General features: G+C 35.8%; 1 protein-coding gene across 3 annotated transcripts in view; it reads right to left on the reverse strand.

The window, feature by feature from the left end:
• Positions 1 to 411: 411 nt before the first annotated feature.
• The window catches only part of LOC106073989 (universal stress protein YxiE-like), a 61,037-nt gene continuing 34,108 nt past the window's right edge, over positions 412 to 27,340 (reverse strand). For 2 of the 3 annotated variants that reach the window (XM_056027206.1, XM_056027205.1), the window contains 4 exons: positions 20,905 to 20,991; positions 17,746 to 17,840; positions 2,458 to 2,603; positions 412 to 712 (listed from right to left, as the gene is read on the reverse strand). In XM_056027206.1, the coding sequence (XP_055883181.1) occupies positions 631 to 712; positions 2,458 to 2,603; positions 17,746 to 17,840; positions 20,905 to 20,991 (410 nt within the window). In that variant the 3' untranslated portion in view covers positions 412 to 630. The remainder of the gene's footprint in view (positions 713 to 2,457; positions 2,604 to 17,745; positions 17,841 to 20,904; positions 20,992 to 27,340) is intronic. The other variant, XM_056027207.1, reaches the window with a different exon arrangement.

A 27,340-nucleotide genomic window follows, 5' to 3' on the forward strand; every position in this document is an offset into this window, starting at 1 on the left:
TGTTAAGTACAATAAATAATTATTACAAGGTTCAACTTGATCTGAGAATAGGTGTGGGATAAATAATGTGTACAATAAACTGAGGGGACAAAACCCAACAAATATAGTCATATTTCTGAATACCGAAGGATTAATTTCACGTGTTGGTGTCAAACAAAATAATTAATTAGCATTAATTAATTTACTAATTGGTTATTTTTTTTATTTCTTCATGTTTTATCTATGCCAATAAATGGTTGGGCAAAGTTTCAACTTAATCTGATAATTGGTATGGGAGAAATAACGTGTACAAATCTTTTAACTGACAGACAGAAAGACAAACAGACAGCGTGAATTGATATAAGCTTTGTAAAAATAGAACCTAACACAACACATTTTTGTATTTAGAAATAACATCTAAACATGTATGTGTAAGTTTGTTATTCAGCTTATTTATTTATTTCGTAAAATATTCAAACATTTGACAATTAATCTTCTTGTTTTTAATGAGCATTTAAGTCAGACAAACACACACACGCACAAAGCGACACACAAAATAGCGATGGTGATGAGTTTTTTTTAAAGTTATGAAAACGTGTCATCCATTTATCCACAGGACTTGCGCAACATCAGGTGGCACTGTGTGTGACGTCAGTGACTGACGATGACTGAATTGGAATCTTTACTTCTGCAGATTAGGACTGGAATGTCAGAGTGGTGTAACACACTGTCACTGAAATGGTACATAGGTTTCAAGTCATTAAACCGTGGTTTGTTTGTTTTAAAAAAATATGTAAACAAGAAAATATATTTTTAGAAATCATTTAAAAGAAACAAAAACTTATATTAAGAGCTGGTTTCAATCAGTCGTGTAATTTAATGTGTAATACATCTAACAATAAAAAAGCATTTTTAATAAAAAAGGTGGGGGGAAGAATTGAATTTAAACTCAAGGCTCAATCAGTCTGAGGCTTCTCAAGCTAGCGCGGTAAGCACTCTGCTAGCGGAGAGCTTAAGAGTATGGAAGATTGTATATAGTTATCTATTGTTTCTATAGTCTCGTCCTATTTTTCAGGTTTAGGTTCACTAAGCTTTAGACGATGACATATAAAGGGGACTAGTTCAGCATATACCACCACTTCAGTCAGTTACAATTTCTTTCCCTTGTTCGAGATACCAAACAAAACAATTTATTACCAATACAATACAATACAATAATTGGTTAAAAAAATGTATTGATTTGTGCGTTGTCATGTAAAAGAAATAATTGTGCAAAATTTCAGCTTGATCCGAGATTAGGTGTGGGAGAAATATCGTGTACAAAACTTTTACCAGACAGACAGACAGAGTGAGTTAATATAAGCTTTGTAAAAAAAAAATATAGTATCTTAAAGTAACTGCCGTATTGACAATGATAGATCTTCATCTATAAAGTCATGAAATTTTAAATAGCTATACATCAGCTTGAAGATGTGTTCTTTATTCGCCCGGTATGTAATGTAGGACAAATGTATCATGCACACCAATGTTTCCCAAACTGTGTTCCACGGAATCATACAAATGTAGCATGCACACCAATGTTTCCCAAACTGTGTTCCACGGAATCATACAAATGTAGCATGCACACCAAATGTTTCCCAAACTGTGTTCCACGGAATCATAGAGTTCCGTGAGGCCTAACTAGGGGTTCCATGTGGCCTAAATACTGGAACTAGTAGGTCATCGCTTGAATTAATCTCTAAAAACTAAGCAAAGTATTCCGCTAATTACTCATAATGTGAGAAGTGTTCCGCTAATTACTCATAATGTGAGAAGTGTTCCGCTAATTACTCATAATGTGAGAAGTGTTCCGTTAAGGAAAAAGTTTGGGAAAGTTTGGAAAATACTGATGTACACTAAAATACATATGTACTAAATAGTATGAATGATAAAAGGGGGGATGGAAAAGATTTCGCGGAAACAGTCTGCTTGATAAAAGTAAGTTAAGTATATGAACAACTTTCAGGCCTTCCTATCTTTAATCTCATCTGTTTCTATGACCGACAGATAGCGAGAGGTTTCATGTAGCCAGCACCACGACCAAAACGCCTTTACTTCCAGAACATGTGGCAGACACTCATTAGAAATCGGAAAACTCTGGGAGTACTAAAAATCCTGTGGCTAAAAAATTCTTAGTGTTCACTGAGATTTGAACATGACACCCTTATGTTAAAAAGTCAAACGTTTCCCCCCTCTGCCATCACGTCTAGAGCTATACATTATCTGCCCCTTATAACGCATGATGTAACTTTGAGTGAGGAAACGTCAAAAAAAAAAAAAAAGATGGCAAAAGTGAATCAGAAACTGTTTAAAGTTACACGGGCAATTTTTAGGCACTTAAAGTATTAAGACTTGTTTTTAATTAATTAACCAACCCACTTGTCTCCCGAAAGACGTACCTGTCGAATACTTCAATTACTTCTCCCAACAGACACTCACCTGACGCTTCCCAGTATCGTCCTCTTCAGTTTACCTTGACCCCTGCTGCCGATGACTATAAGGCCTGCCCCCACTTTCTCTGCATACGTCACAATCTCATGCCAAGGTTCACTACCGTGTGGATTGGCAAATTTGGCCTCTGGGATCTGTGAATAAAGAAAAAATACTTAAATCAAAATTTAAAAAAAAGCTCATAACGATTTGAATATTCTGCTTTATGCAAAAGACATGTGGGGTCAGAGGCAAGCGAAAGGGGAAGGGGCGATCGAGATGTACGCATGTACCATCTCTATATCTCTTTGTTTACTTTAAATGCATAGAAACCAGAATAACTTAAAAAGAAATATTTTTTTCTTCAAAACAAAACTTATATTAAGTGTAATTGTATCAATTAGTTTCGATCAGCCATGCAATTATGTCTGTCTGGGGATGGACATAAAAAAATCTGTGCGACTAGAAATGTTTTTACCAATTGTTTTTCATTAGCTTTTAGTTTGCTGAATGCGCTATTATCTTTTCACTTGTCTCGACCAGTTGGGAAAGAGGAAGGGAAGGAAGGGGTATTTTTGTGAATGCTTACATGATAGATTTTAAATGCATAAAAAAATGTTCCCACATGGTTCAAGAGTCCTTAACGTTTAACTTTTCATTTGTTCAAGATGTCATTAAAAAAATTACCAATATTTAATTAACTAATTTGTTAATTAAAAAAAAAAATTGATTCTTGTGTTGTCAGGTAAAAGAAATAAATATGTAAAATTTCAGCATAATCCGAGATTGGATGTGGGAGAAATACTGTGTATAAACTTTTGACCAGACATACACAGAGTGAGTCGATATATATGGCTGCCTGGTCGTGCGGTTTGCGCGCTGGACTGACGCTCAGATTTATCGATGGTCCCGGGTTCAAACCCTGCCCGCTCCCATCCCCCGTCGTCCTGCGGGAGGTTTGGACTAGAAAGTAATTATCTTTAACTCTGAAGGAACATCCGAAACATGTAAAACATTATACATTTTTACGCTTTGTATGACTAGAAAAAAAATGGCCTATAATTTGGGTTTTGAGTTCGACTCTCGTTGCTGTCATCCCCAGTCATCCCCTGTGATCCCCTGTCATTCTGCATGAGGTGTAGGCAGGGATTGAAGAGTTAATTTTCTCTGCAGGTAAGTCTGAAACTTAGTAAATCAAAGTCAAATATGACTTAGTATAAATATAAAAACTCAACGAACCAAGGGAAAGAACTATATATTATGATATTGAAGTTATTAAGAATATGAACGCTAATTGAGAATACTATAATCCAGTGATGCCCAAACTACGGCCCGCGGGCCAGATCCGGCCCGCGACGTAGTTCAGACCGGCCCGCTAAAACATCGGCACAAAAAATAGGAAATAGAAAAAAATTATAAAAGGTTGAAAAATGTATTTTCTATGTTAGGATTTAGGATTCACTTTTTCTGTGATGGATGTCATTCTAAGTTTTCGACTTGTAGTAGTGACGTGATTTATTTTGTTCTATAAGAACACAAGTTGTTGATTTGTTCTATAAGAACACAAGTTGTTGATTTGTTCTATAAGAACACAAGTTGTTGATTTGTTCTATAAGAACACAAGTTGTTGATTTGTTCTATAAGAACACAAGTTGTTGATTTGTTCTATAAGAACACAAGTTTTTGATTTGTTCTATAAGAACACAAGTTGTTGATTTGTTCTATAAGAACACAAGTTGTTGATTTGTTCTATAAGAACACAAGTTGTTGATTTGTTCTATAAGAACACAAGTTGTTGATTTGTTCTATAAGAACACAAGTTGTTGATTTGTTCTATAAGAACACAAGTTGTTGTTTTGTTCTATAAGAACACAAGTTGTTGATTTGTTCTATAAGAACACAAGTTGTTGATTTGTTCTATAAGAACACAAGTTGTTGATTTGTTCTATAAGAACACAAGTTGTTGATTTGTTCTATAAGAACACAAGTTGTTGATTTGTTCTATAAGAACACAAGTTGTTGTTTTGTTCTATAAGAACACAAGTTGTTGATTTGTTCTATAAGAACACAAGTTGTTGATTTGTTCTATAAGAACACAAGTTGTTGATTTGTTCTATAAGAACACAAGTTGTTGATTTGTTCTATAAGAACACAAGTTGTTGATTTGTTCTATAAGAACACAAGTTGTTGATTTGTTCTATAAGAACACAAGTTGTTGATTTGTTCTATAAGAACACAAGTTGTTGTTTTGTTCTATAAGAACACAAGTTGTTGATTTGTTCTATAAGAACACAAGTTGTTGTTTTGTTCTATAAGAACACAAGTTGTTGTTTTGTTCTATAAGAACACAAGTTGTTTTGTTCTATAAGAACACAAGTTGTTGTTTTGTTCTATACGAACACAAGTTGTTGTTTTGTTCTATACGAACACAAGTTGTTGTTTTTTCGGCGACAAGAATTAACAGTTGTTTTAGAGTCTTGGATAGTTCCGCGGCTGTCTTGAGCTAGCCGTGTCCTTGACATCTCATGTGTATAACACAGCGCATCTTTTCTGCGTCATTTTGATTCGTGTTCTTCTGACACCAACATGATTGGTGACGTTCCATGTAACATTTGTTCGTTATTGTAATGGGATGGTCGAAGAAACAAAATTGGAAGTTGAAACTTTCAGGAAAAGTGGACAGATTTTTTTTTTGTGGAACATAATAAGTCAATATGTTTGATCTGTATAGTAATGTTTTAAGTAACATAACATAAAATGCATTCTAAAACAAACCATTACAAAAATATTGCGGCATTGTTGTCTTGAGCCGCAAAGAAAAGATCGGAAAGTTACGTCAAAAGTTCTGTAGACTTTAGCGATTAGCGAAAATATTGACCAAGAAGTCAAGAAATGAGACGGCTGTAATAGAGACTACAGAGTTGATCACATTTTAAGAAGAGAAATGAAGCATAAAAAAGTGATTGCTGGCAGAGATGGAATAAAATTGTCCAGAAAAAACAAAAGTTGTAGCTTTCAGCTTTTCTGCCATGAAAATTGCAAAATGAGTGAAAGATGTAAGTGAAAATCCAAATTCAAAACTAAATGACAGAGCAGCAGATTTCGAAATAATTACTATTGCCGCTGAGGAGTGACACCATCTGGAACTGATTGACTTACAAAGCCAGACTTCCCTGCTTGAGAAATTTCGAGCAATACAGACAATAGATTTCTACGCCTTGTTATCCTCATAAACCTTGCACATTTGCGAAAACAATTGCTGGGTATGGTCACAATGTTTACAAGAACTTAATTTAGTGGAAAAACTTTCAGTTACAAGACGCCTGAAACCATTGTTACATATTGACTTGTGTGTAAGTAGATCTACAAGCATACATGGGATTGTGATAAAACTATTTAAAATGTTTTAGTCTCTATTTCTTTTTTTTTTTTATCTGTCGTTAATGTGGCCCGCGACACGAGTGTCGGAAATTAAAATGGCCCGCAGGCCGTATAAGGTTGGGCACCACTGCTATAATCAATGAAAAAAATTATGACAGGTTACGAATGTAGATGTTTGCAGAAATTGTTTGCAGGAGTTTTTATACTTCATGATGAAAATGTGTTGGATCTAAAATGTAAAAAATGCAGACAAATATAGACCGATCTTAGTTTATTGTTTTCTTTGTTCATAACCTGGCTAGATTCAAATTTTGTTGTGCGAACCTAAATATATCTTATAAATCTAATTTACTACTTGTGTAGTGTGAGAACCCATGATAATATAAATAGAAAGCCCACGAAAGAGACTGGAGGATTCCTGACAAAGCTAAAATTTAAATAGCGCAAATTCTGAGGTTTCCTTTTTAAAAAAAAATGGATTAGCGCAAATTCTGAGGTTTCCTTTAAAAAAAAAAGAAGAGTATTCTGGACATTTCTTTAGAAATAGTGTCCGCAAACAGAGGCATGCCATTGAAAGAGATTCTAACTAACGCCAAAGACAGAAGAATGGAGAAAAACTATCGACGAGTCCTGCATGGTGCCCCAACGGTCCAATAGACTTAAGGATAGGTAGAGATGAGAGAGGCTCTACGAAATTTATAGTGCAGACATGAAAAAAAATATTGTATTCTTCTTAAGTTTTTGAAAAAAAAACAAAATATAAGCCAATAAAGAGAGTGGCACATTTTCAGAAATCAACAATAACACGGATTCTCCATGGCAAACATGTGTATCACGTAATCTCTGTCAAATAGCTGCGCGCCGAAATTCTTTTGGCGGGATATCAATTAGACAAAGAGAGCAGTAGAAGAACAACAGTTGTTTTTTTTTTTGTAAAGTAAACTAAATGTTTTAATTATTTTTTTTACCACCATTTAGTGGTCTGACGACGAGGATGAAGCAAAGTGCATGACTTCTGCGCTAGTCATTTTCTCCACCAAATGTCTTAAAGAGGTATTGCGTAATTGCGTTTATTGTAATCAAAGGGCAAAAGTGTGGAAAAGCAAATATTGTAATTTAGTGCTTCGTAAAACATGTAATTCTACCGAAATTACTAGAATACACATTTACCACAGCCGGAGTGGTTGTGTGGCCCGTATCATTACGCCAGAATGATAGAAATTAATGAACAAATAAAACAATGAACTAAGATCGGTCTATATTTCTCTGCATATTTTACATTTATGATCCTACACATTTTCATCAACACAACGAAATATCTATTTCCATGCAAAAAATTGTCTGATTTTAACAGACGTAGCAAAAAGTCAGGTACGTGCACGACACGGGTTTCTCTCTACTCCAAGTCATCTATTTATCATTGTATTTTTCAGCAGCAAGCATTATGTTCTTGAAAAGATCACAAAGTAATGGAATTGGTGATGATATTTTAACTCCATTGTAACTAAAGAATACATTGCCATCGCAAAGTTAAAGGATTTTTGAGGTGGAGAGTGAGTATGCAGATCTTCTGCTGCATAATAAAGTTCGTTGGTAATCGAGCGGAAACGTTTTAAAATGTTTCGCTTCACTTAATAAAAGAACATAACTTGCCAAGCTGTTTGGTACATAGTGCAACAGGTTCTCTGCAAGAGATAAGTCATAGGCGACCTCTTTCAAGCTGGTACACATGAATCGCAGATCCCAAGCATGTCCAGCCGGTATGTGTCCAATCCTTTTAAAAGCTGGGACAGTTTCCATCGCATCTATTAAAAAGGAATGCTGTGTATCTGGTATTGCATGTCCTGTCGGATTTAGCCCAGCGCCCTTTCACCGCATGTTAAATTATCTTTAAATTTGTTGTTTGTCGATTTTGTCTAAATTTATTTTTACAGTGTGTTATCAATAGAGCCAGGCCAAACCCTTTTCGTTTCTCATAAAAGCTTTCGACCTGCCTTGGCGGAGTTAGCATTTGTTAAACAAACCTCTGAATGCCAGGGTTACATGAAAAAAATATATATTTGCCAATTAATAAAGAAAATGGCAGATTTGAAATGTATTTTCTAGATAATAAATGTAAATTAAGTTTATAGCACAACTGGTCTGTTTTGAAAGATCTTGGCTCCAAAAGGTGTGAGTTGTTTGCCAGAGACAATTAACAACATGTAGGAAGTATTTCTAAGGGACCAGGTTAAGAAAACATGCTTTTTATTGATTATAGCATTTGATGTGTCGACTATAAATACATAGAAATGCGTTTCAGCTAGTTGTTAGCGACATTTTGGTTATTTATCTATTTAGATTGACAGTCAGTGTTGTCCAAGTCAGCGGCAGTTTGAGTCGGTAGATGACAAGCTGTGGACTAAGTCTTTGAAGTAACGGTATTGAGTCGGTAAAAGTCAGTCTTGAGTCTATGACAGTCTAAGTGTAGAGCGACTGAATAGATGTTAGCGACAGTGGTGAGGACCAGTTAGCAAGACGATGAGCGACATACAGTTGTTGGCATCAGATGATATAGACAGCGGTACTGAACTCTAATGCAGTCTGCGGCGCTGGGTCCAGTGCAGGGAGTAGCCGTGGTGGTCTAACTGGCATGGGTGACTATTTGTTGTTTTGTTCAATATATCTTTATTGTTTATCTCTATTATCTTAACAGATACAATAGTTTTATTATTACATTGTATAGAAGACACTTGTCTTATGTTATTATGTTATAATAGCTATATTATTAATAACCTTCTGGCCAGGGCCAGTGGCACTTTTGGACGCCTTCAGGCGAGAGTTTGGCGGAATAAATCGCTCCATCTTCCTACGAAAATCAATGCCTATCAAGCAGTAGTTCTCTCAACCCTTCTATATAGATCTGAGACATGGACAATATACAGAAAACAACTAAGACTACTTGAGCGCTTTCACCAAAGGTGCTTGCGCTCTATCATGGACATACGGTGGCAAGACCACACGACAAACAGCGATGTCCTTGCGAACGCCGGTTTGGACAGTATAGAGGGACTTCTTATGTTACGCTGGGCAGGGCACGTATCCCGTATGGGGAACGAACGTATGCCAAAGACAGTCGTTTTTTGGTGAGCTAAAAGGTGGTCGACGTAACAGAGGCGCCCCACGGAAACGCTTCAAAGACCAGGTTAGGCGCCAACTAGCCTTAGCTGATATAGAAGAGAGCACCTGGTTGCATGCGACCTAAGAACGAGACAGCTGGAGGTCACTCACAAAGGCCGCAGAATATACATTTGAGACCAAAAGAAAATCCGCTGCCGAGGACAAACGCAGACGGCGAAAAGGAAATCTTATTCGACCACCGGCGAACAATTGTTATGTTTGCCCTGGATGTGGCAAAATATGTAGGTCACAGTTGGGGCTGCGCAGCCACGGGAAATACTGCATTCCTCACTGATCTTCGGACTCGAAGACAAACCTTATTATTAATAAGCAATTGTTGCAGTTATCAATTTATTCATCAATCAATTATTACACTTATTACATGATATTAAAGTGGCCATCGATTTAGAATATTAGATATTAGTATTCATTAGAGATGTTGAGCTCATGAGTACTCATGATGTGGTTATTGATGTTGTCACATTAGTATCATTAGTTTAATTTATACACATTCAAAGTACTCTAATAATTATGCAGACAAAGTAATGCCACGCACCAAGAGTGAGAATCATCACTAGACGCAAAGAGCTAATGTAATACTACTGGTACATATAGTGATATATGATAAAGTGAAATAAAATGAGGTCGTAACGAGTAGGGACAGAAAGGGTCGTCACAACTGTAAACAGGAAGTCTGAGATTTCTAAATCTAAACAAAATTCCCAGCATACAACTGGATATTGCGTCATCAAATTTAACCTAGAAAATATAATAAGACGTATCCAACGCCCAATTCCATTGCAACGGTTTCTGTTGTTCTAGTTTGTCTTTCTCTTTGTCTTCTCTCTCTCTCTCTCTCGCTTCCTCTCACACTCTTCCTCTTGCTCTCTTTCTATCTCTCCCTCCCTCTCTCTTTCTCAAACTCACTCACTCTTTCTGTCTAGCTCTATAATTACAGGACTGATCATTGCATTTATACCATTACACTTAATACAAGCTTTGTTGTTGTTTTTTTAAGAAAATATTTTTTTTTATGTTTTATTTGTTGCTTTGTATTGATTGTTGGCTGTCTCGTACAAGACGGGACGAGTCGCTTCAACAGACACAAACAATCCCTGGATTGTATGTTGAGCTGAGCAAAAATAAAAAAAGAACACTTCTAAGATATAAAAAAATAACAAAGGCCAGATCGATCTCTGTCTTTTGTTTTGATGTGAAAGTAAAAGTTAAAATAAGGGAGGGCTTTGTTCAAACAGCTTTGGGTCATTAGAAAGGCAGCTTTGTAATTGCCAGGGAAGCGGTCGAGCCACTGAGTTGAGACCAAATATTGAATTTTCAAACTAAAAACAAAAGAGGTGAATAAACAAAAACTCTCTCAAAGATAATGGGACCCTCTGTTAATCACTAAAATAATGAGATAGGTGGTCGACTGGGACAAACCGATTAGCTACCTAGCAAGTTCGAATCCCAACTCGATTAAAGTTGCAAAGTTGTTTTTGCAGAGAGCCAAAAGGTATCACAGAAATCTTCTCCCAGATACCCCCTTCCCTCTCCATTGGTCTACCAAAGAGCTTATACCATAGCGCACTGAGCATGCTGTCAGCCTGGACTTTAAGCTATGCAAAGCAGTGTTAAACAAGTTTGAAGGTCAGCATCTGTTTCAATAATGAACAGGATCAAAGGGCAAGGGGCAAAAGCGACGTAGAGCGATGGAAATTCAAAGCTACAAAGTCTCCATTTCAAGTCTTCCAACAACTTTGACAGCGAGGTCATAACGTGAGACTTCAACTGTTGATTGTTTACTGCCTAGAGCCAAGAGATGAAACTGTTGATTGTTTACTGTCTAGAACTGAGAGATAAAACTGTTGATTGTTTACTGCCTAGAACCAAGAGATAAAACTGTTGATTGTTTACTGCGTAGAGCCAAGAGATAAAACTGTTGATTGTTTACTGCCTAGAACCAAGAGATAAAACTATTGATTGTTTACTGCCTAGAACCAAGAGATGAAACTATTGATTGTTTACTGCCTAGAACCAAGAGATGAAACTATTGATTGTTTACTGCCTAGAACCAAGAGATGAAACTGTTGATTGTTTACTGCGTAGAGCCAAGAGATGAAACTGTTGATTGTTTACTGCCTAGAGCCAAGAGATAAAACTGTTGATTGTTTACTGCCTAGAGCCAAGAGATGAAACTGTTGATTGTTTACTGCCTAAAGCCAAGAGATAAAACTGTTGATTGTTTACTGCCTAGAACCAAGAGATAAAACTATTGATTGTTTACTGCCTAGAACCAAGAGATGAAACTATTGATTGTTTACTGCGTAGAGCCAAGAGATGAAACTGTTGATTGTTTACTGCCTAGAACCAAGAGATAAAACTATTGATTGTTTACTGCCTAGAACCAAGAGATGAAACTATTGATTGTTTACTGCGTAGAGCCAAGAGATGAAACTGTTGATTGTTTACTGTCTAGAACCAAAAGATGAAACTGTTGATTGTTTACTGCGTAGAACTGAGAGATAAAACTGTTGATTGTTTACTGCCTAGAACCAAGAGATAAAACTGTTGATTGTTTATTGCCTAGAACCAAGAGATGAAACTGTTGATTGTTTACTGCGTAGAGCCAAGAGATAAAACTGTTGATTGTTTACTGCCTAGAACCAAGAGATAAAACTATTGATTGTTTATTGTCTAGAACCAAGAGATGAAACTGTTGATTGTTTACTGCCTAGAACCAAGAGATAAAACTATTGATTGTTTACTGCCTAGAACCAAGAGATGAAACTATTGATTGTTTACTGCGTAGAGCCAAGAGATGAAACTGTTGATTGTTTACTGCCTAGAACCAAGAGATAAAACTATTGATTGTTTATTGCCTAGAACCAAGAGATAAAACTATTGATTGTTTACTGCGTAGAGCCAAGAGATAAAACTATTGATTGTTTACTGCCTAGAACCAAGAGATGAAACTGTTGATTGTTTACTGTCTAGAACCAAGAGATGAAACTGTGATTGTTTACTGTCTAGAACCAAGAGATGAAACTGTGATTGTTTACTGTCTAGAACCAAGAGCTGAAACTGTTGATTGTTTACTGCCTAGAACCAAGAGAAGAAAAGTTAAATTTCCAAGCAACTATTACTTCTAATGTCCATATTAACAAATCAATAACTTTACTTGAACTAAAAAGGAAATGACGAATTATTTTCTGGAATAGCTAAACATATCTAAAGACAAAGGAGACAAACTCTGCACGGTTCTTACAGCAAATAACCAATAAATCAGAAAGGTAGTTTTCTTTCAAGACTTACATTCTGCATAGAGTTCCATTGAAACCATTGTTCTAAATTGAACGGTGAGAATAGATTATCGATTATTGATCAATTCAAACTAGTTGATCTCCTTCTTTATATATTCAATTATGTGGAGTCATTGATAAATATAAATATCATATTAAATAGATTACAGGTAATGGGAGGCATTGAGTAGGAACGTGGACAAATAAAAATGTAATATAGATAGATAGATAGATAGATAGATAGATAGATAGATAGATAGATAGATAGATAGATAGATAGATAGATAGATAGATAGATAGATAGATAGATTGACAGACAGATAGATAGATAGATTGACAGATAGATTGATAGATAGATAGATAGATAGATAGATAGATAGATAGATAGATAGATAGATAGATAGATAGATAGATAGATAGATAGATAGATAGATAGATAGATAGATAGATAGATAGATAGTAGATAGACTGACAGACAGATAGATAGAGAGATAGATAGATAGATAGATAGATAGATAGATAGATAGATAGATAGATAGATAGATAGATAGATAGATAGATAGATAGATAGATAGATAGATAGATAGATAGTAGATAGACTGACAGACAGATAGATAGAGAGATAGACAGATAGATAGATAGATAGATAGATAGATAGATAGATAGATAGATAGATAGATAGATAGATAGATAGATAGATAGATAGATAGATAGATAGATAGATAGATAGATAGTTAGATAGACAGATAGACATAGATAGATAGATAGTTAGATAGATAGATAGATAGATAGATAGATAGATAGATAGATAGATAGATAGATAGACAGATAGATAGATAGATAGATAGATAGATAGATAGATAGATAGATAGATAGATAGATAGATAGATAGATAGATAGATAGATAGATAGATAGATAGATAGTTATAGATAGATAGATAGATAGATAGATAGATAGATAGATAGATAGATAGATAGATAGATAGATAGATAGATAGATGATAGATAGATAGATAGATAGATAGATAGATAGATAGATTGACAGATAGATAGATAGATAGATAGATAGATAGATAGATAGATAGATAGATAGATAGATAGATAGATAGATAGATAGATAGATAAAATATATTTTTGTGTCACTCTCTTTTAAATATTGAAACAACAAAATGGCTACATGTATGCTAGAACTATTTTATTTGGGTATTAATACCCTGCTATGGTAAAGCGGCTACCTAAAGACTGTTCTACCCGACCCCTCACACGGTCCATTTGCATGAAATGCTATATGGCCAATAGATACATATCCAACATTCAGACGGATCAGCCCATCACACCAGATGGTCTCCACGTGGTAGCGGATACTATAACACATTATACACGATGGCTGAGATTAACTTGTGACCAACTGTATAGCTTTAGACGTCTTCAATGGTGGAAGATAAATAGTGAATAGAGAACTATATATCAAAAACTATACTACAAAAAGCCGTGAAGGTGATTGGAAGTAAACGGGGAGGGGGAGCTTGTCGGTAAAAAACAAATTAAAAATTTAAAAGGGATAAAGAGTATACAGTCTAATCCGGTTTATCAGACTATTCGGTTAAATGTTTAAGTATCGAATCAAATCCTATTTTACAGTCGCATCCGGTTAATGAGACCAGCCAATTATTAGGACCAAAATTTTCGAGTCCCGCTGTTTTTTTTTTTCTTAAATTGTTTTCGGCTGTATTTAAACTTGACCAATCAGTATTTCTGTTTCATTTTGTTAATGGCTTGATGAAAACCAACTGACAAATGTTATAAAAGGTTCAAAAGGGAACAGCTAGTTTAGGACAAGTTTTAGATTTAATATAGGGCGGCAAGTTCTCTTCATAGAGATAAGTCATAGGCGACTTTCAGAGCCTCTTTCCAGATGGTTCCCACAAAATTTACGATGCGAGAGACAAAATCAACCAAAACATGGAGGCCGAAAAGATGAGAGCAAAAACAAGGCAGTCTAATTCTAACATGGCGTCTCATTTTTTCAGACTATTAGAATAAGATGTCTCTACGTATAAACGGACATGTAATGTTATTGTTTTACGTCCGACATGGAGATGCAGCTGAAGTGTTTAAAATACATAAAATTATGTAAGAAATTAGGTCAGACGAACGAGAAGAAATTATTTGATATTAGTAAAATATATTTTTGTTTTAATAATAAAAGTTTTATTTAAAGAAATAAACATTTATTTTTTTCGAAGTGTTTATTTAACATATGTCTACAGCTTGTTTACCTAAAGTGGACAGCTTGTTTACCTAAGGTGAACAGCTGGTTTACTTAAAGTGGACAGCTTGTTTACTAAAAAAAGAGCCAACTTGTTTACTAAAAGTGGCCAACTTGTTTACTAAAAAGAGTCAACTTGTTTACTAAAAGTGGCCAACTTGTTTACTAAAAAGAGCCAACTTGTTAACTTAAAGTGGTCAGCTTGTTTACAAAACAGGATCAACTGTCACAGTCTCGGTTGACATTGCCTGTTATTTGTTCACCTCAGATTAAGAGGGTGAAAAGACACATTAAACTCCTGATATAGAAACAGGAAGTAAGAATGACAGTAGTATCTTTTGGTCCGGTGCGGACAGTAGTGACTTAGAGAGCGGAGTAGTAACTTTGAGTTAAGTAGTATCTTTTAGGCAGTCGAAGCCAGTAGTCTTTTGAGACAGTACACGTCTTTTGATAGTCTTTCTCTGGACTTAGAGAGTCAAGTAGTTACTTTGAAGTTTATTGTTACCCGCTGTGATGCGGATGTGATTTAATAAGATTTAGTCTATTTAATATATTATATCTGATGCTACGCGAAAGCGACTGTATTCTATTCATTGGATCATTTTTGTAACTACCATGAAGTGTGCAACATATTGTTTTTGTAAAATAAATCTTGTCTGCAAAATTGGACTCATTCAATTCTATACCATTTGTGTTGGTTACGTGTCAAGTGTGACTCCAAGAAGCACGAACCCAGGAGTCCACGACATTCACATTCTTCAACATTACACCATTTAACCTTTTACAGCAACTTAGGTACTAAAAGTGGCCAGCTTATTTACTAAAAAAGGCCAACTTGTTTACTAAAAGTGGCCAGCTTATTTACTAAAAAAGGCCAACTTGTTTACTAAAAGTGGCCAGCTTATTTACTAAAAAAGGCCAACTTGTTTACTAAAAGTGGCCAGCTTATTTACTAAAAAAGGCCAAGTTATTTACTAAAAGTGGCCAGCTTATTTACTAAAAAAAGGCCAACTTGTTTACTAAAAGTGGCCAGCTTATTTACTAAAAAAGGCCAACTTGTTTACTAAAAGTGGCCAGCTTATTTACTAAAAAAGGCCAACTTGTTTACTAAAAGTGGCCAGCTTATTTACTAAAAAAGGCCAACTTGTTTACTAAAAGTGGCCAGCTTATTTACTAAAAAAGGCCAACTTGTTTACTAAAAGTGGCCAGCTTATTTACTAAAAAAGGCCAACTTGTTTACTAAAAGTGGCCAGCTTATTTACTAAAAAAGGCCAACTTGTTTACTAAAAGTGGCCAGCTTATTTACTAAAAAAGGCCAACTTGTTTACTAAAAGTGGCCAGCTTGTTTACTAAAAAGGGCCAGCTTCTTTACTAAAAGTTTCTAACTGGTTTACAAAAAAAAATATACCTTTTTTCTCAAATTGTCTAACTATATATAGTTATATAGTAATTGTGAATCTAGCTTGAGAAAAACCTAGAGAAACTTCTCAAGCAAGAAGTAGTTATGCCATGTGAAGGGTAAGATCATTGTGTACAGAAAGCTTTTATAACATTGACAACTTGCTATGCAGATCTTTCTTCCCACTTAATTTGCTACAAGAAAAATGGAACGGGCGGGCAGACGTCATTTCTTAAACACCTTCTGTTCAACTGTAAGCCTTCTTCTATTTCCGAGAATCACGTTTCATCTTTGGAAACACGTAAAGCTATTATGTCTGGATTAGGCCGGAACGAAAAAACTGAATAACTTTTAAGATTTTCCCAAAGTTTAGTTTATTAAGTTGAAAGCCAATCTGGCAGAATGAACTTAGAAATGTATTTATTTTTTCACTTCAATTCTTGTTCATTTCTTGAACTTAAGAAAAATAGTTTGACATGCCAGCTATGTGCACGAAAAATGTGTACAAATCGGGGTTGGTCGGTGACCTTATTTATTTAACTGACGATCTTGTCTTGACTGTTTATTTTTAGGAGTAGCCAAACTTAAATACCTGGCAGAGTGTGTCGTGATCTGTTTCATTCAGTAAGCTCGACGGAAGATTTATCTAACCATATTTTTTTAAAGGATCATTGTTGTACATTTTAAAACATGTCACATGATAGTTGCTGTTTGTTCACTCCAATAAGTTTCAGTGAAATGTCTGTTTCAGAACCCTGCAATTATAATATGATCTTTTCCTCGCACCACAATAATTATTTTGTTGAAATTATAATTGTATCTACTGTAGAAGAATGTAGGCCCTATGATCAGGATATGATTTATAGTCGCGCTAGTCAAAAGTAAAATAGAGTTTATATGTGTGTTCGATATTGTCTGTGGTTAACTAGTTGTTTAGCAAACAAAATCTTTAGTGTTAGCTGATTTGTATCAAGCGCTAGGTGGTTCCGTAAGGTAGCTATTGCCGGAAGTGGTAATGGGTATAAGCTTTATGCACCCCACTATCTTCCTATGGCAAACGTCTCAAATAGCCTCTGACAACCATTCCACCATGCACCCCACTATCTTCCTATGGCAAACGTCTCAAATTGCCTCTGACAACCATTCCAATGTCTGGCCTTCACGTCTGGCTCTGAACTGTTTGCACTGACAGGAGAAGGGGACAAAGGAGAGTGTCAGGAACCTTAACCAGTAATCTTTGAACAGGAGATACTCATTAGACTTGGCTGGTTACTCACGTAGCAAAAAAAAAAAATTGAATTCTCTGCATCTACACCTTGCCAGAACTTCCGACGCCACTAATCCAAAACACCAAACTTTCCCTTGGCCACATCAGCTGCAGGAAGTGGGTTCGACTGCTGTATGGGCGCCATCGTTCCGACAAAAGGTAATACTCAGCATTTCATCTCATTATATCTATGAGCTGATCCATACTCCGCGACATAAGGAGGCCACAGCAGAGAGCAAGATTCACTCGGCGGCTTTAGTCCATTAAATCATGAATACAAACCAACATCTGCCTTGGCAACATTGACACATTTTACTGCATGAGAATAATAATAATAAAAGCAACTTTATTGTATCGAAGACGAAATGCGTAGGGCGTCAGTCAGTTTCTAGTCAAAGTTCGACGACTAAGTAACTAGGCCTACTAGATCTATGAGTATATTATTCGTTGGACTAAACAAGACGCTCAAGGATAAACTAGATCTATAGATACTTTAAATAGAGAACTGTTTGGTGCTACTTACCCCGTTTTGAAAAGCCCACTCCAGGTAATTGTCTTTGATGGTGTCTATCTTATGACGAGCTGCTTCTGTGATTTCTTGAACCTTCACACTCGCTGCTAGACGATATAGACAAACAAACAAACAAGTAACAATACTACATCAAGACAAGAATCCTGTGTTGTACTGGACAGTTTTGTACCAATGATTATTGTTAGCTCCTTGAACGAACGAAGCTACCCGTTAGGCCAGTAGGCATTGTATAACTGAGAAAATATTTATTGGTAGGCCTACTTTCGTTGAATAGCCATCTTTTGATTTAGAACTCTTTTGAGCTAGTCTAGATCTACTATATTAGATCTACATAAAAACATAAGCATAGCTTAGATAATCTATCAATAAACTTTAAGGCAACAAAAAGTTTAAGAAACAACTCAGTTATCGGTACACTACGGCTTATTACGCCACATTTATTTTACTCCAATTTATAGCCAAATTTAAATTTATTTCATTTTTTACTAGAGTTTTTACCGTGTGGCCATTGAGCTAGTAGTTCTTTTCTTAGCGATATAAAAAAATATATAAATCAACTGTTTAGGTTCTAGAATATATGTTGGAGCAGGTCCAAGGCTCTGCCTTTTGTGGTGATATTGTAAAAATGAACATTCGTTTTAGGTCTATGCCAATATGGTTTTACAAGTGTATAGTTTATCGGTATTTTAATTTTTCCTACTATTGGCTTTGCTTTCATATTTTTAAATCTCCATTTCGTTTTTTTTTTTTTTTGCTTCGAGAATCAGATCCAATACTTAGTAGACTTTGGAGATTGAGAACTATACTTTCTAAACCTAATGACCCGTTTTCTTCTACTATTTTCAATTGGTTTAACAAAAATCATGTCTGTGCATATTTTTTTTTTTTGAGGAACTAAACCAATTTTGTTTGCTTCCTGGTCAAAGCCACATTAAAATACGTCTGCCAACTTTTTATGGTTAGAGCAGACAAAGAAATAAGTGCTTCAAAAGAAACGAGCATGCTAAAAGATGTCAAAGAAAAACTCACTAAATGTGATCTTCATTAGCTTAATTCTCAGAAACCAGACGCCCAGTGAGATCTTCTTACATGACATTAATAATAATAATAATAATAATAATAATAATTGAACACATTATGGCAGGATGTCCAGCCCTATCAGAATCAGCCTACCTAGGTCGCCATAACCAAGTTGCAAAGTTAATACACCAACACCTGGCTTTGACGTACAAATTGATCGGTAAGGACACTCCCCCTTATTATAAATACTCTCCGCAAGAGGTTCTCGAGTCTACTGAACATCTGCTGTACTGGGATAGGCCTATTCTGACCGACAAAACGGTAGATTTCAATCGCCCGGATCTGCTGTTCATCGATAAAAAACCGCTACCATTATCGATATCGCCGTACCACTGTCTCATAATTTAAGAAAAACTGAGATAGAAAAACAAAGAAAATATGGGAACCTAGGCTTGGAGATTAAGCGTCTATGGAAATTGTCCAAAATAACAATATACCCCATTGTTATATCAACCGAGGGGATAATAACAACTGACCTCACAGACACCTTCAAGGCCCTTAACATTCCTAGGAACATCTTCGTTGCCTGTCAGAGGGCGGTACTGCTGCAGACCTGCCACATCACCAGAAAATTCCTCAGTGGAAACTGTTAAAGGGACTACGATGAATTTTGTTTCTCTTTAGCGAAACTCGACCCTGGCAGCGCCAGAGAATGACTACTCGTTCATTTCTAACATAATAATAATATTATCCGTAAGGAAATGTTTGTGTCTGTTTGTCTTTGCTATCGGTGTCTTGTATCTCTTTAGTGATGGTAAAATCACAAAATCCTGACACAAAGGGTGATTCTTTATTTCGAGGATCTTGTTAGCTTTTTTAGAGATGTTTGTCTCAAACAACTGCCCAAATGGCTTTTGTTTTTTGCCAATGATTTTGCCAGCAGCATTTAGGATTCTATAAAGTTTATTTAGGGAGCAGAATTGGAATAGTCTTTTGTTTTTATTGTCCTCTATTTCAATGTTTACTGGGCTACACTGAATCTTATATACACAACTGAATGAAACTGGTATTGCATCGGTAACTGTTGTACTTCACAATGGAAGGATCTGACTGTAACAATTCAATCAAACGATAAGAAAAAGATTAAGTCTATCAATAAACTTTTAGGGACGGAACTTCATTTTTCTTTCTTTTAATGGGAAAAAAAATGAAAGATTTAATTTTCGATACTACGCACCCAAAACCAAAAACTATACACATACCTGTGTAAATATTTCAAAAGTGTTGATTCTATGTCGTAATGAATTTCATAAAGTTAATTATCGACAGGAACAACAGGAAAGAAAATTTAAATGATTAAATCTGAAGCTCATGAGGGAGGGGGGGTGGAGTTCATTAAAACTGACAATAACTCTGTGCAACGTTGTCTAATGTGAAATACAAATTGGAATTCATTCCTACTTCTAGAGCAGTATAATATTTAAACATTGAAATGTTCCTATTCGTTAGGCATTGGAAAATAAAGGTTGAAAAGAGGCAAAGGTTGGAGGTCAAACATTTAGTAATTATCATGACGATCTATTAATTCTGCTGACCAGCCAGGCTGCTGTTTGTGAACTTCAATCTTGAAATATATCATTCACGTTTTTACTTTTAGTTTTGACTTTTTGATTTCTGCTTTTTTTTATTATGAAGAAAACGAAGCAGAAGTTCAAAGATTGCAAAACAAATTTAATGTACCATTTCAATAGAAAATACAATCGGAGGTCCCGGTTTCTAATCATGGTGTGGACTGGGATTTTTATTTCGGGATCTTTGTTCGCCTCGGAGTCCATCAGCTCTAGTGGGTCCCTGGCATTAGTTGGGGAAAAGTAAAGTCGGTTGGTCGTTGTGCTGGCCACATGACACCCTCGTTAACCGTAGGCCACAGAATCAGATGACCTTTACATCATCTGCCCTGTAGACCACAAGGTCTGAAAGGGGAACTTTACTTCCCCCCCCCCCAAAAAAAAAAATATCATTCAAGACAATAAAATCTAAGGTACCATCCTAAAAACATATCATTCTTTCATGACTGACTAAGTACTAAAAAACTAAAGCAGCTGAATACATTAACTCGTTTCTACTCACTCATGACCTTGCTCAGATCACCAGGGACTTCCGGTACGTGCACAATGTGAAGGATGTTGTCTGGACGGTGAATGTTGTTGATGTACCCTGGAAAGTCATACCAAAAGTTAGAATTACACAATGAATGAATATTTCATCCTAAAAGAATGTCTCAGCTATAAACAAATACCAGAATTTTTTTTTCAAACGTAATCCTATTAATTTTTTAAAAATGATCTCACAACTAAAAGTATTATCGTTATGGAGTGTGTTTGCGTGTTTAGGATGTTTGTAACCATGAGCAGAGTTATGACATTTGTTTTCTATTAGCTTAATCAACTCTGATTTTACCACGATTTTACCACGATCAAGACCTCGACAGTTAAAGTTATAAATAGACCTTGATGTGGATGGCTCCGAGGTCGTGCGGTATGCGCGCTGTACAGAGACCAATCGTTACAGGGGTCGAAGCTCTGACCTGAAACCTGTGGGCAGTGGACACCAAGAGCGTGGTCTTATCTAAATGTCTTTTCTTAATAAAATAATTATAGCAAAATTTTCCAATGCTGCGAACTTCAAGTGCAGAAATTGGCACAATAACTTCAACCAGAATCTTACTTTATCAGTTCCTCTACAAATGCGGGAAAAGGATTAACTCAGCAAGCACAGAACCCATCATTTAGAATGGCTGTCCCTAGGAGAAAGTAGAATCCTTCACCTACTTGGGTAGCATCATAGATAAAACAGGTAAAACAGATGAGGATGTCCAGACAAGAATTGTAAAAGCAACAGTCGCCTTCATACAGCTTAAGAAAATCTGGATGGCAAGAGAAATTTCCCTGACAACAAAGATTCATCTCTTTTAGGCCGTTTTGCTTTATGGAGCCGGGACTGGAGAACAACTAAAACAGCCAATAGGAAAGTGCAAACTTTCAAAACAGCTTTTAACAGCTTAGTTAAACCAAAAGTAAAGGAGTGGGCGCGGTGGCTGAGCGGTAAAACGCTTGGCTTCCGAACCGGGGATCCCGGGTTGGAATCTTGGTGAAGACTGGGATTTTTATTTCGGGATGTTTGGGAGCCTCTGGGTCCACCCAGCTATAATGGGGACATGACATTAGTTGGGGAAAAATAAAGGCGGTTGGTCGTTGTGCTGGCCACATGTAAGTAAGGTAAGTGAAAGGCATGTGACTCTTTAGTTAACTTTGGCCCTTCACTAGACATAAAAAGCTGAGTCGTCGATACTAGGTGTGGGTAAGCGACCGATTTTTAATTAACGTCTTGATAAAGTATTCGCGTTAATAAAGTAGTATTCGCGTTGATAAAGTAGTATTCGCGTTGATAAAGTAGTATTCGTGTTGATAAAGTAGTATTCGCGTTGATAAAGTAGTATTCGCGTTGATAAAGTATTCGCGTTGATAAAGTAGTATTCGCGTTGATAAAGTAGTATTCGCGTTGATAAAGTATTTGCGTTGAACTGTGTCTACACTTGTCATGAGTCCTAACCCTGTTCGCCATGTATGAAGTCTGGGATTGGGCGCAAACCTCTTCTTCGATCAATGTCTAGAAATGATGTGACTAAAAGAGACCGTGAATTAAAGGAAGCAGTTTGCCTGCTCTAGTAGCTGTTGAAGAATGCATGAATACATTTACTCAAGTATCTATTTATATAATTCTCATCTTCTCTCAACAGTTTGGACGAGAAGAAGAAGTAAAGGAAAGATCACTCTCTTATTTCTGCTGATAGTCACCCCACGAAAAAACAAAAGGGGGGGAAGTAAACTATTTTCAACTCTAAAGGAACATTCGAAACACGTAAAACATTTTACAAACATTTTGCAAACATTAAATATCAGCGCCGGACTTAACCATTGTAACCAAGAAGTCATGGAAAGAGAACAAGTAATTAAAGGAGGAATTTTCCTTCAAAATTTTTGTTTCTACTTGTTTTTAATTGTTTTTTTTTATATCTCTCCTTTCATGGTTACAGCATGCTCAGTGTGCTATTGTTCAATCTTTTTTGTGAAAATCAAGTCGGGATTCGAACTCGTGCGCCCTTGTTATGTAGCCAAGCGGTTTTTGCCACAGCCACACACCCCAAGAGATGCTGATATTTTTGTGTGTATATGTGAGCTTACATTTCCAAGAGAACAAACGCTACTTCTAGGCAAACAACACACACATACATCATAAGAGCATAAAAAAAAACAACAACAAGGTCCTCGAGATTTGCAAAGTCAAAACGTCATGATTTTTAGTTTTATTTATAGTGTTACATATTAATTCAGAATGTTATTAAATTTCGCAGGTAACAAACCAATCTGTGTATGCCTGCAGACTAAATCGCCCAAGCCAGCAACAACTGTTGATACATTCATCTTCTTCGCAGAAACATTAAATGGTTGTCCATAAACCTTTTTTTTTATTTAGTAGAAGATGACATTGCTAATAACAAATAAGACAACACAGTAAGTTCCTTCATAACAATTAAGGTGCACATTGTTCAGAAATTGTTCAAACTTGATCATGAGGTTGACTATTGTCCTCCGTTGGTTGTAGACGCGTGTACGTACTCGATCAAAGTCCTTGATATAGGGATTCTTTCGTAAGGAACTGTCTATAGTTTGTATGGAGGACAATTGGTTTCAAGAAACAAATATATTGGTTGGCGCATTAACCAGCCAACTTTCATGGATTCCTATTATAACCGTTTAAATGTAAACGTCTTTACGTACAAAGAATGTCACGCCTTGTGGAATAAAAAGTGTCTGGCTTGTAATTTCATAAATTGTCTCTATCATACTTTAAAATGGTTAGAATGGACTATCATTACTATTTCTTGGTTCATTCTGTTGGTCAGTTTAATGTGATAAAGTTAATTACATTTTATATTGACAATTTTATACTTACATACCATCGAATTGATCGTTAATAATAATTTAAAGAAATTTGATACTTCTTTCAAAAAATAGAGCACCATGATTTGATGACTTGAGTTTATCTGCCCTTTATAGTTTTGATGACAATTAAAAACATTTTTCTCAACCTCCGATAATTTCAATGGAGTTGAACGTCTCTAAAAAGAACAATGGTGATTTATCCATGCAGTGACCGATGTAATAAATACAAGCAGTCATACCCACAGAGATAGTTCTATCTTAAGTTTACAAAAACAGCTCTTTTCGATTCGGGATTCGAACAGAGACTCCTTGTTAGGTAGCTAAGCCATGACCAGACGGTCAAACATCCAACAAACTATTTCACTTTTACATCGTCTGCTTGTAGTGCTCTTTTATTACATGTATGTACTATTTAAATAGCATTTACTTCAAATAAGAAATAAAAAGTTGTTGCAAGTTTAGGAATTTAAAAAATAAAGAAAATGAGGGGTGAAAAGGAAGTGAACTTTGTATAAAGAGAGAGATAGAGAGAAAGACAGAGAGAGAGAGAGAGAGAATATCGAAATTCCAATGTTTTCAACAGCACCGATATTGCATTGCTATCAGCCGTCTAATCAACACAGTCGGCGACCTTTGACACACTTTTTTTTATATTAAAAATGTAGCATTAAAAAAAATTGGTCAAGATGTTTAAATAAAACGAAGTCATCCATCAGCTTCTGGTCAGCTCCTGGACCGCGCTGCCTTTGTTTAGTTGTACTGACCGATTTAATGAGTTTCCAGAATGTCAGCATAATGACCTCAGGTTGGGAAATCACAAATGTAAAATAGAATACGATACTATTGATTCCGAGTTCATGCCAGCACTATAGTTGGATTGGATAAAATCATGAAAGAATTCAAAACAATAATTGGAGTAGGAATCTCGATGAAAGCCGATGGTTTGAATTTGGATTATTTGGACGTCCCCTAAGTCCACCCAATTCTAATGGTAACAGCATGACATTAGAGCATGTATAGATAGTTTGTCGTGCTGGCTATATGACATCCTCGTTAAGTGTGACTGAGTTAAAACATGCTCAATGGTTTTCTATGTGCATGAGTCTATAAAGTTGTTTCGTCATTTTTATGATTTTATTGTTCGTTTAAAAATGTCCTTGACTTTTTTTCTAAATTTCATGATCGAATGACCTTGATCTGACTGCACTCTTTTTTTGTCGCACAATATATAACGCCTGCTAACAAAACCTTGACGTTATCTCTCTTGTCAGGAACCATAACCTGATTATAATCAGACTTCCTGGATCATGGTTCTTTGATGATGTCATCATACTTGAAAGTGAGGTCGTATTTATGACCAGTTTTTCTGTGCTGTCTAGATTTATCTGGGCTAAACTGTTGCCCCGGGCTTATGTTGGGTCTTTTGTGCTCTCTCTCTCTCTCTCTCTCTCTCTCTCTCTCTACCAATGTATGTTTTTTTTCTCTTTATTTCTTTGCCTCTTTTTTCTCTCCTTGGCGATCTTTCTCATTCTCCCTTTCTCATGTTATCTTTCTTTCTCTCTGTTTCTCTTTTTATCTCATGCTCTCGTTCTTTCTCTTTCGGACTCTTTCTTCTCTATTTCAACCTCTCAGTGAATACACTCTCTTTTTTACAAGGTCACTATCTTTCTCATCATCTATCTTTCTCTTTCTTTCTCTCTCTCTCTCTCTCTTTCTCTCTGTCTTTATGTCCCTATTTCTCAATTTTCATTTCTTCCTTTTCTATAAGCACTTGTTATCTTTGCCTCCCATTCTCTGTCTGTCTCTCTGTCTCTCTGTCTGTCTCTCTGTCTGTCTCTCTGTCTCTCTATCTTAGCTTCCATCTCTGTATCTCTCACTCTCCAATGTCTTCACTATATTTGTGATGCTCTCTAGAGTTACATAACTTTTTTTAAATTTTAGTCATTAAATAAAAAGAAATATATTCGAAGATAATGACACTGACGAAAGACTTGATGTTAATTATTGCTTTCAAAACCCATAACGTTAGTTTCAATCTGTCTTGACATTTAGAGGGGAAAAAATGTGTTCTCATTTGTCAATGTGATGTTTTTAATGATACCATCATTCATTATAATTAGTGTTAAAATGGTTTAATGTAACAGATAATTTGGAACATAATTCGGTGCCATTAGTTTGGACTAGTCCCGAAGGATGAGCTGAGTGATTGATACATTTACTACTGTAGAGGATTGACACACAAAAGAGCGAAGTATATGTGTGTGTGTGTGGGGGGGGTGTACTTAGCCTTGATATTTTTAAGAGAGAACCATCCAGTAATGATGAGTTCAAGTCCGACACGAGCTGTTGTTAATAGTGATGTTAAAGACACAAAGTGAATATTATCTTAAGAAACTGTCACCTCAATACTATCACAAGGATAATGTCACGTCAATACTATCACAAGGATACTGTCACGTCAATACTATCACCAGTATACTGTCACGTCAATACTATCACAAGGATACTGTCACGTCAATACTATCACCAGTATACTGTCACGTCAATACTATCACCAGTATACTGTCACGTCAATACTATCACAAGGATACTGTCACGTCAATACTATCACCAGTATACTGTCACGTCAATACTATCACAAGGATACTGTCACGTCAATACTATCACCAGTATACTGTCACGTCAATACTATCACCAGTATACTGTCACGTCAATACTATCACAAGGATACTGTCATGTATATAATGTTATGTTGATATTTATTATTCAGATACAAAAAACTATCACGCATATATATTAACTGGCACGAATTATTATAATATATAGTAATGACGTACGTATTGTAATAGAGATATAATTATGACTTTCAGGAGAGTACAATCCTTTTAGTATTCTTCATCTCTTTAGACCAGGATGTGACTGTGAGATGCTGCAAGTTGACGGAAGTACAATAGCAAGTTTGATAATGTCCTCCCTCAGTCTGTTTCTGTTTATAAAAACGGAATTTTGTTAAGTCTCTAATGCAGTGTCTACCTTTTTTCTTTATTGAGAGAGGTCGGCCAGTGTAAGATGTTAGACTGAAATAGTTCGGAATACTTAATAGTGGCTCATAATCTTAAAACGTTTCAAAATTAGTAAAGATTCCTTTGTAATTAAAAAGTATATCTTTATTGTTAAACAAAAAATTAGTTTGTCTTTCATTAGCATGAGAGTGAGTAATAGCTTACAAATAATAATGTCTTCAACATGTCAAATTTATTCAATGATAATATTTTGATTGGATGGTCTTCCGAGGATCAAAAAATGTAAAAAAAAAACGTTTTTACTTTATGTTACGAGATGAGAGACTAACGGTATCGCCTTTCAGCATTCCCCCCCCCCAATCTTCACACTGCTACTAGTCGTTGTGCTAGCCACAGGTCATCTGCCCTAGAGATCGCAATGTCTGGAAGGATTATTTTGTTTTACTTTTTTTCACACAGCTGTTGGTTCCAAGTGACGACAACAGCCGATGTGGTTAAGGGATGAGCAGCATCTCTGGCAGAGTCAAGCCCAGTGTG

Source organism: Biomphalaria glabrata, chromosome 4, assembly GCF_947242115.1.
Source record: "Biomphalaria glabrata chromosome 4, xgBioGlab47.1, whole genome shotgun sequence".
In the NCBI taxonomy this organism is placed as follows: domain Eukaryota; kingdom Metazoa; phylum Mollusca; class Gastropoda; family Planorbidae; genus Biomphalaria; species Biomphalaria glabrata.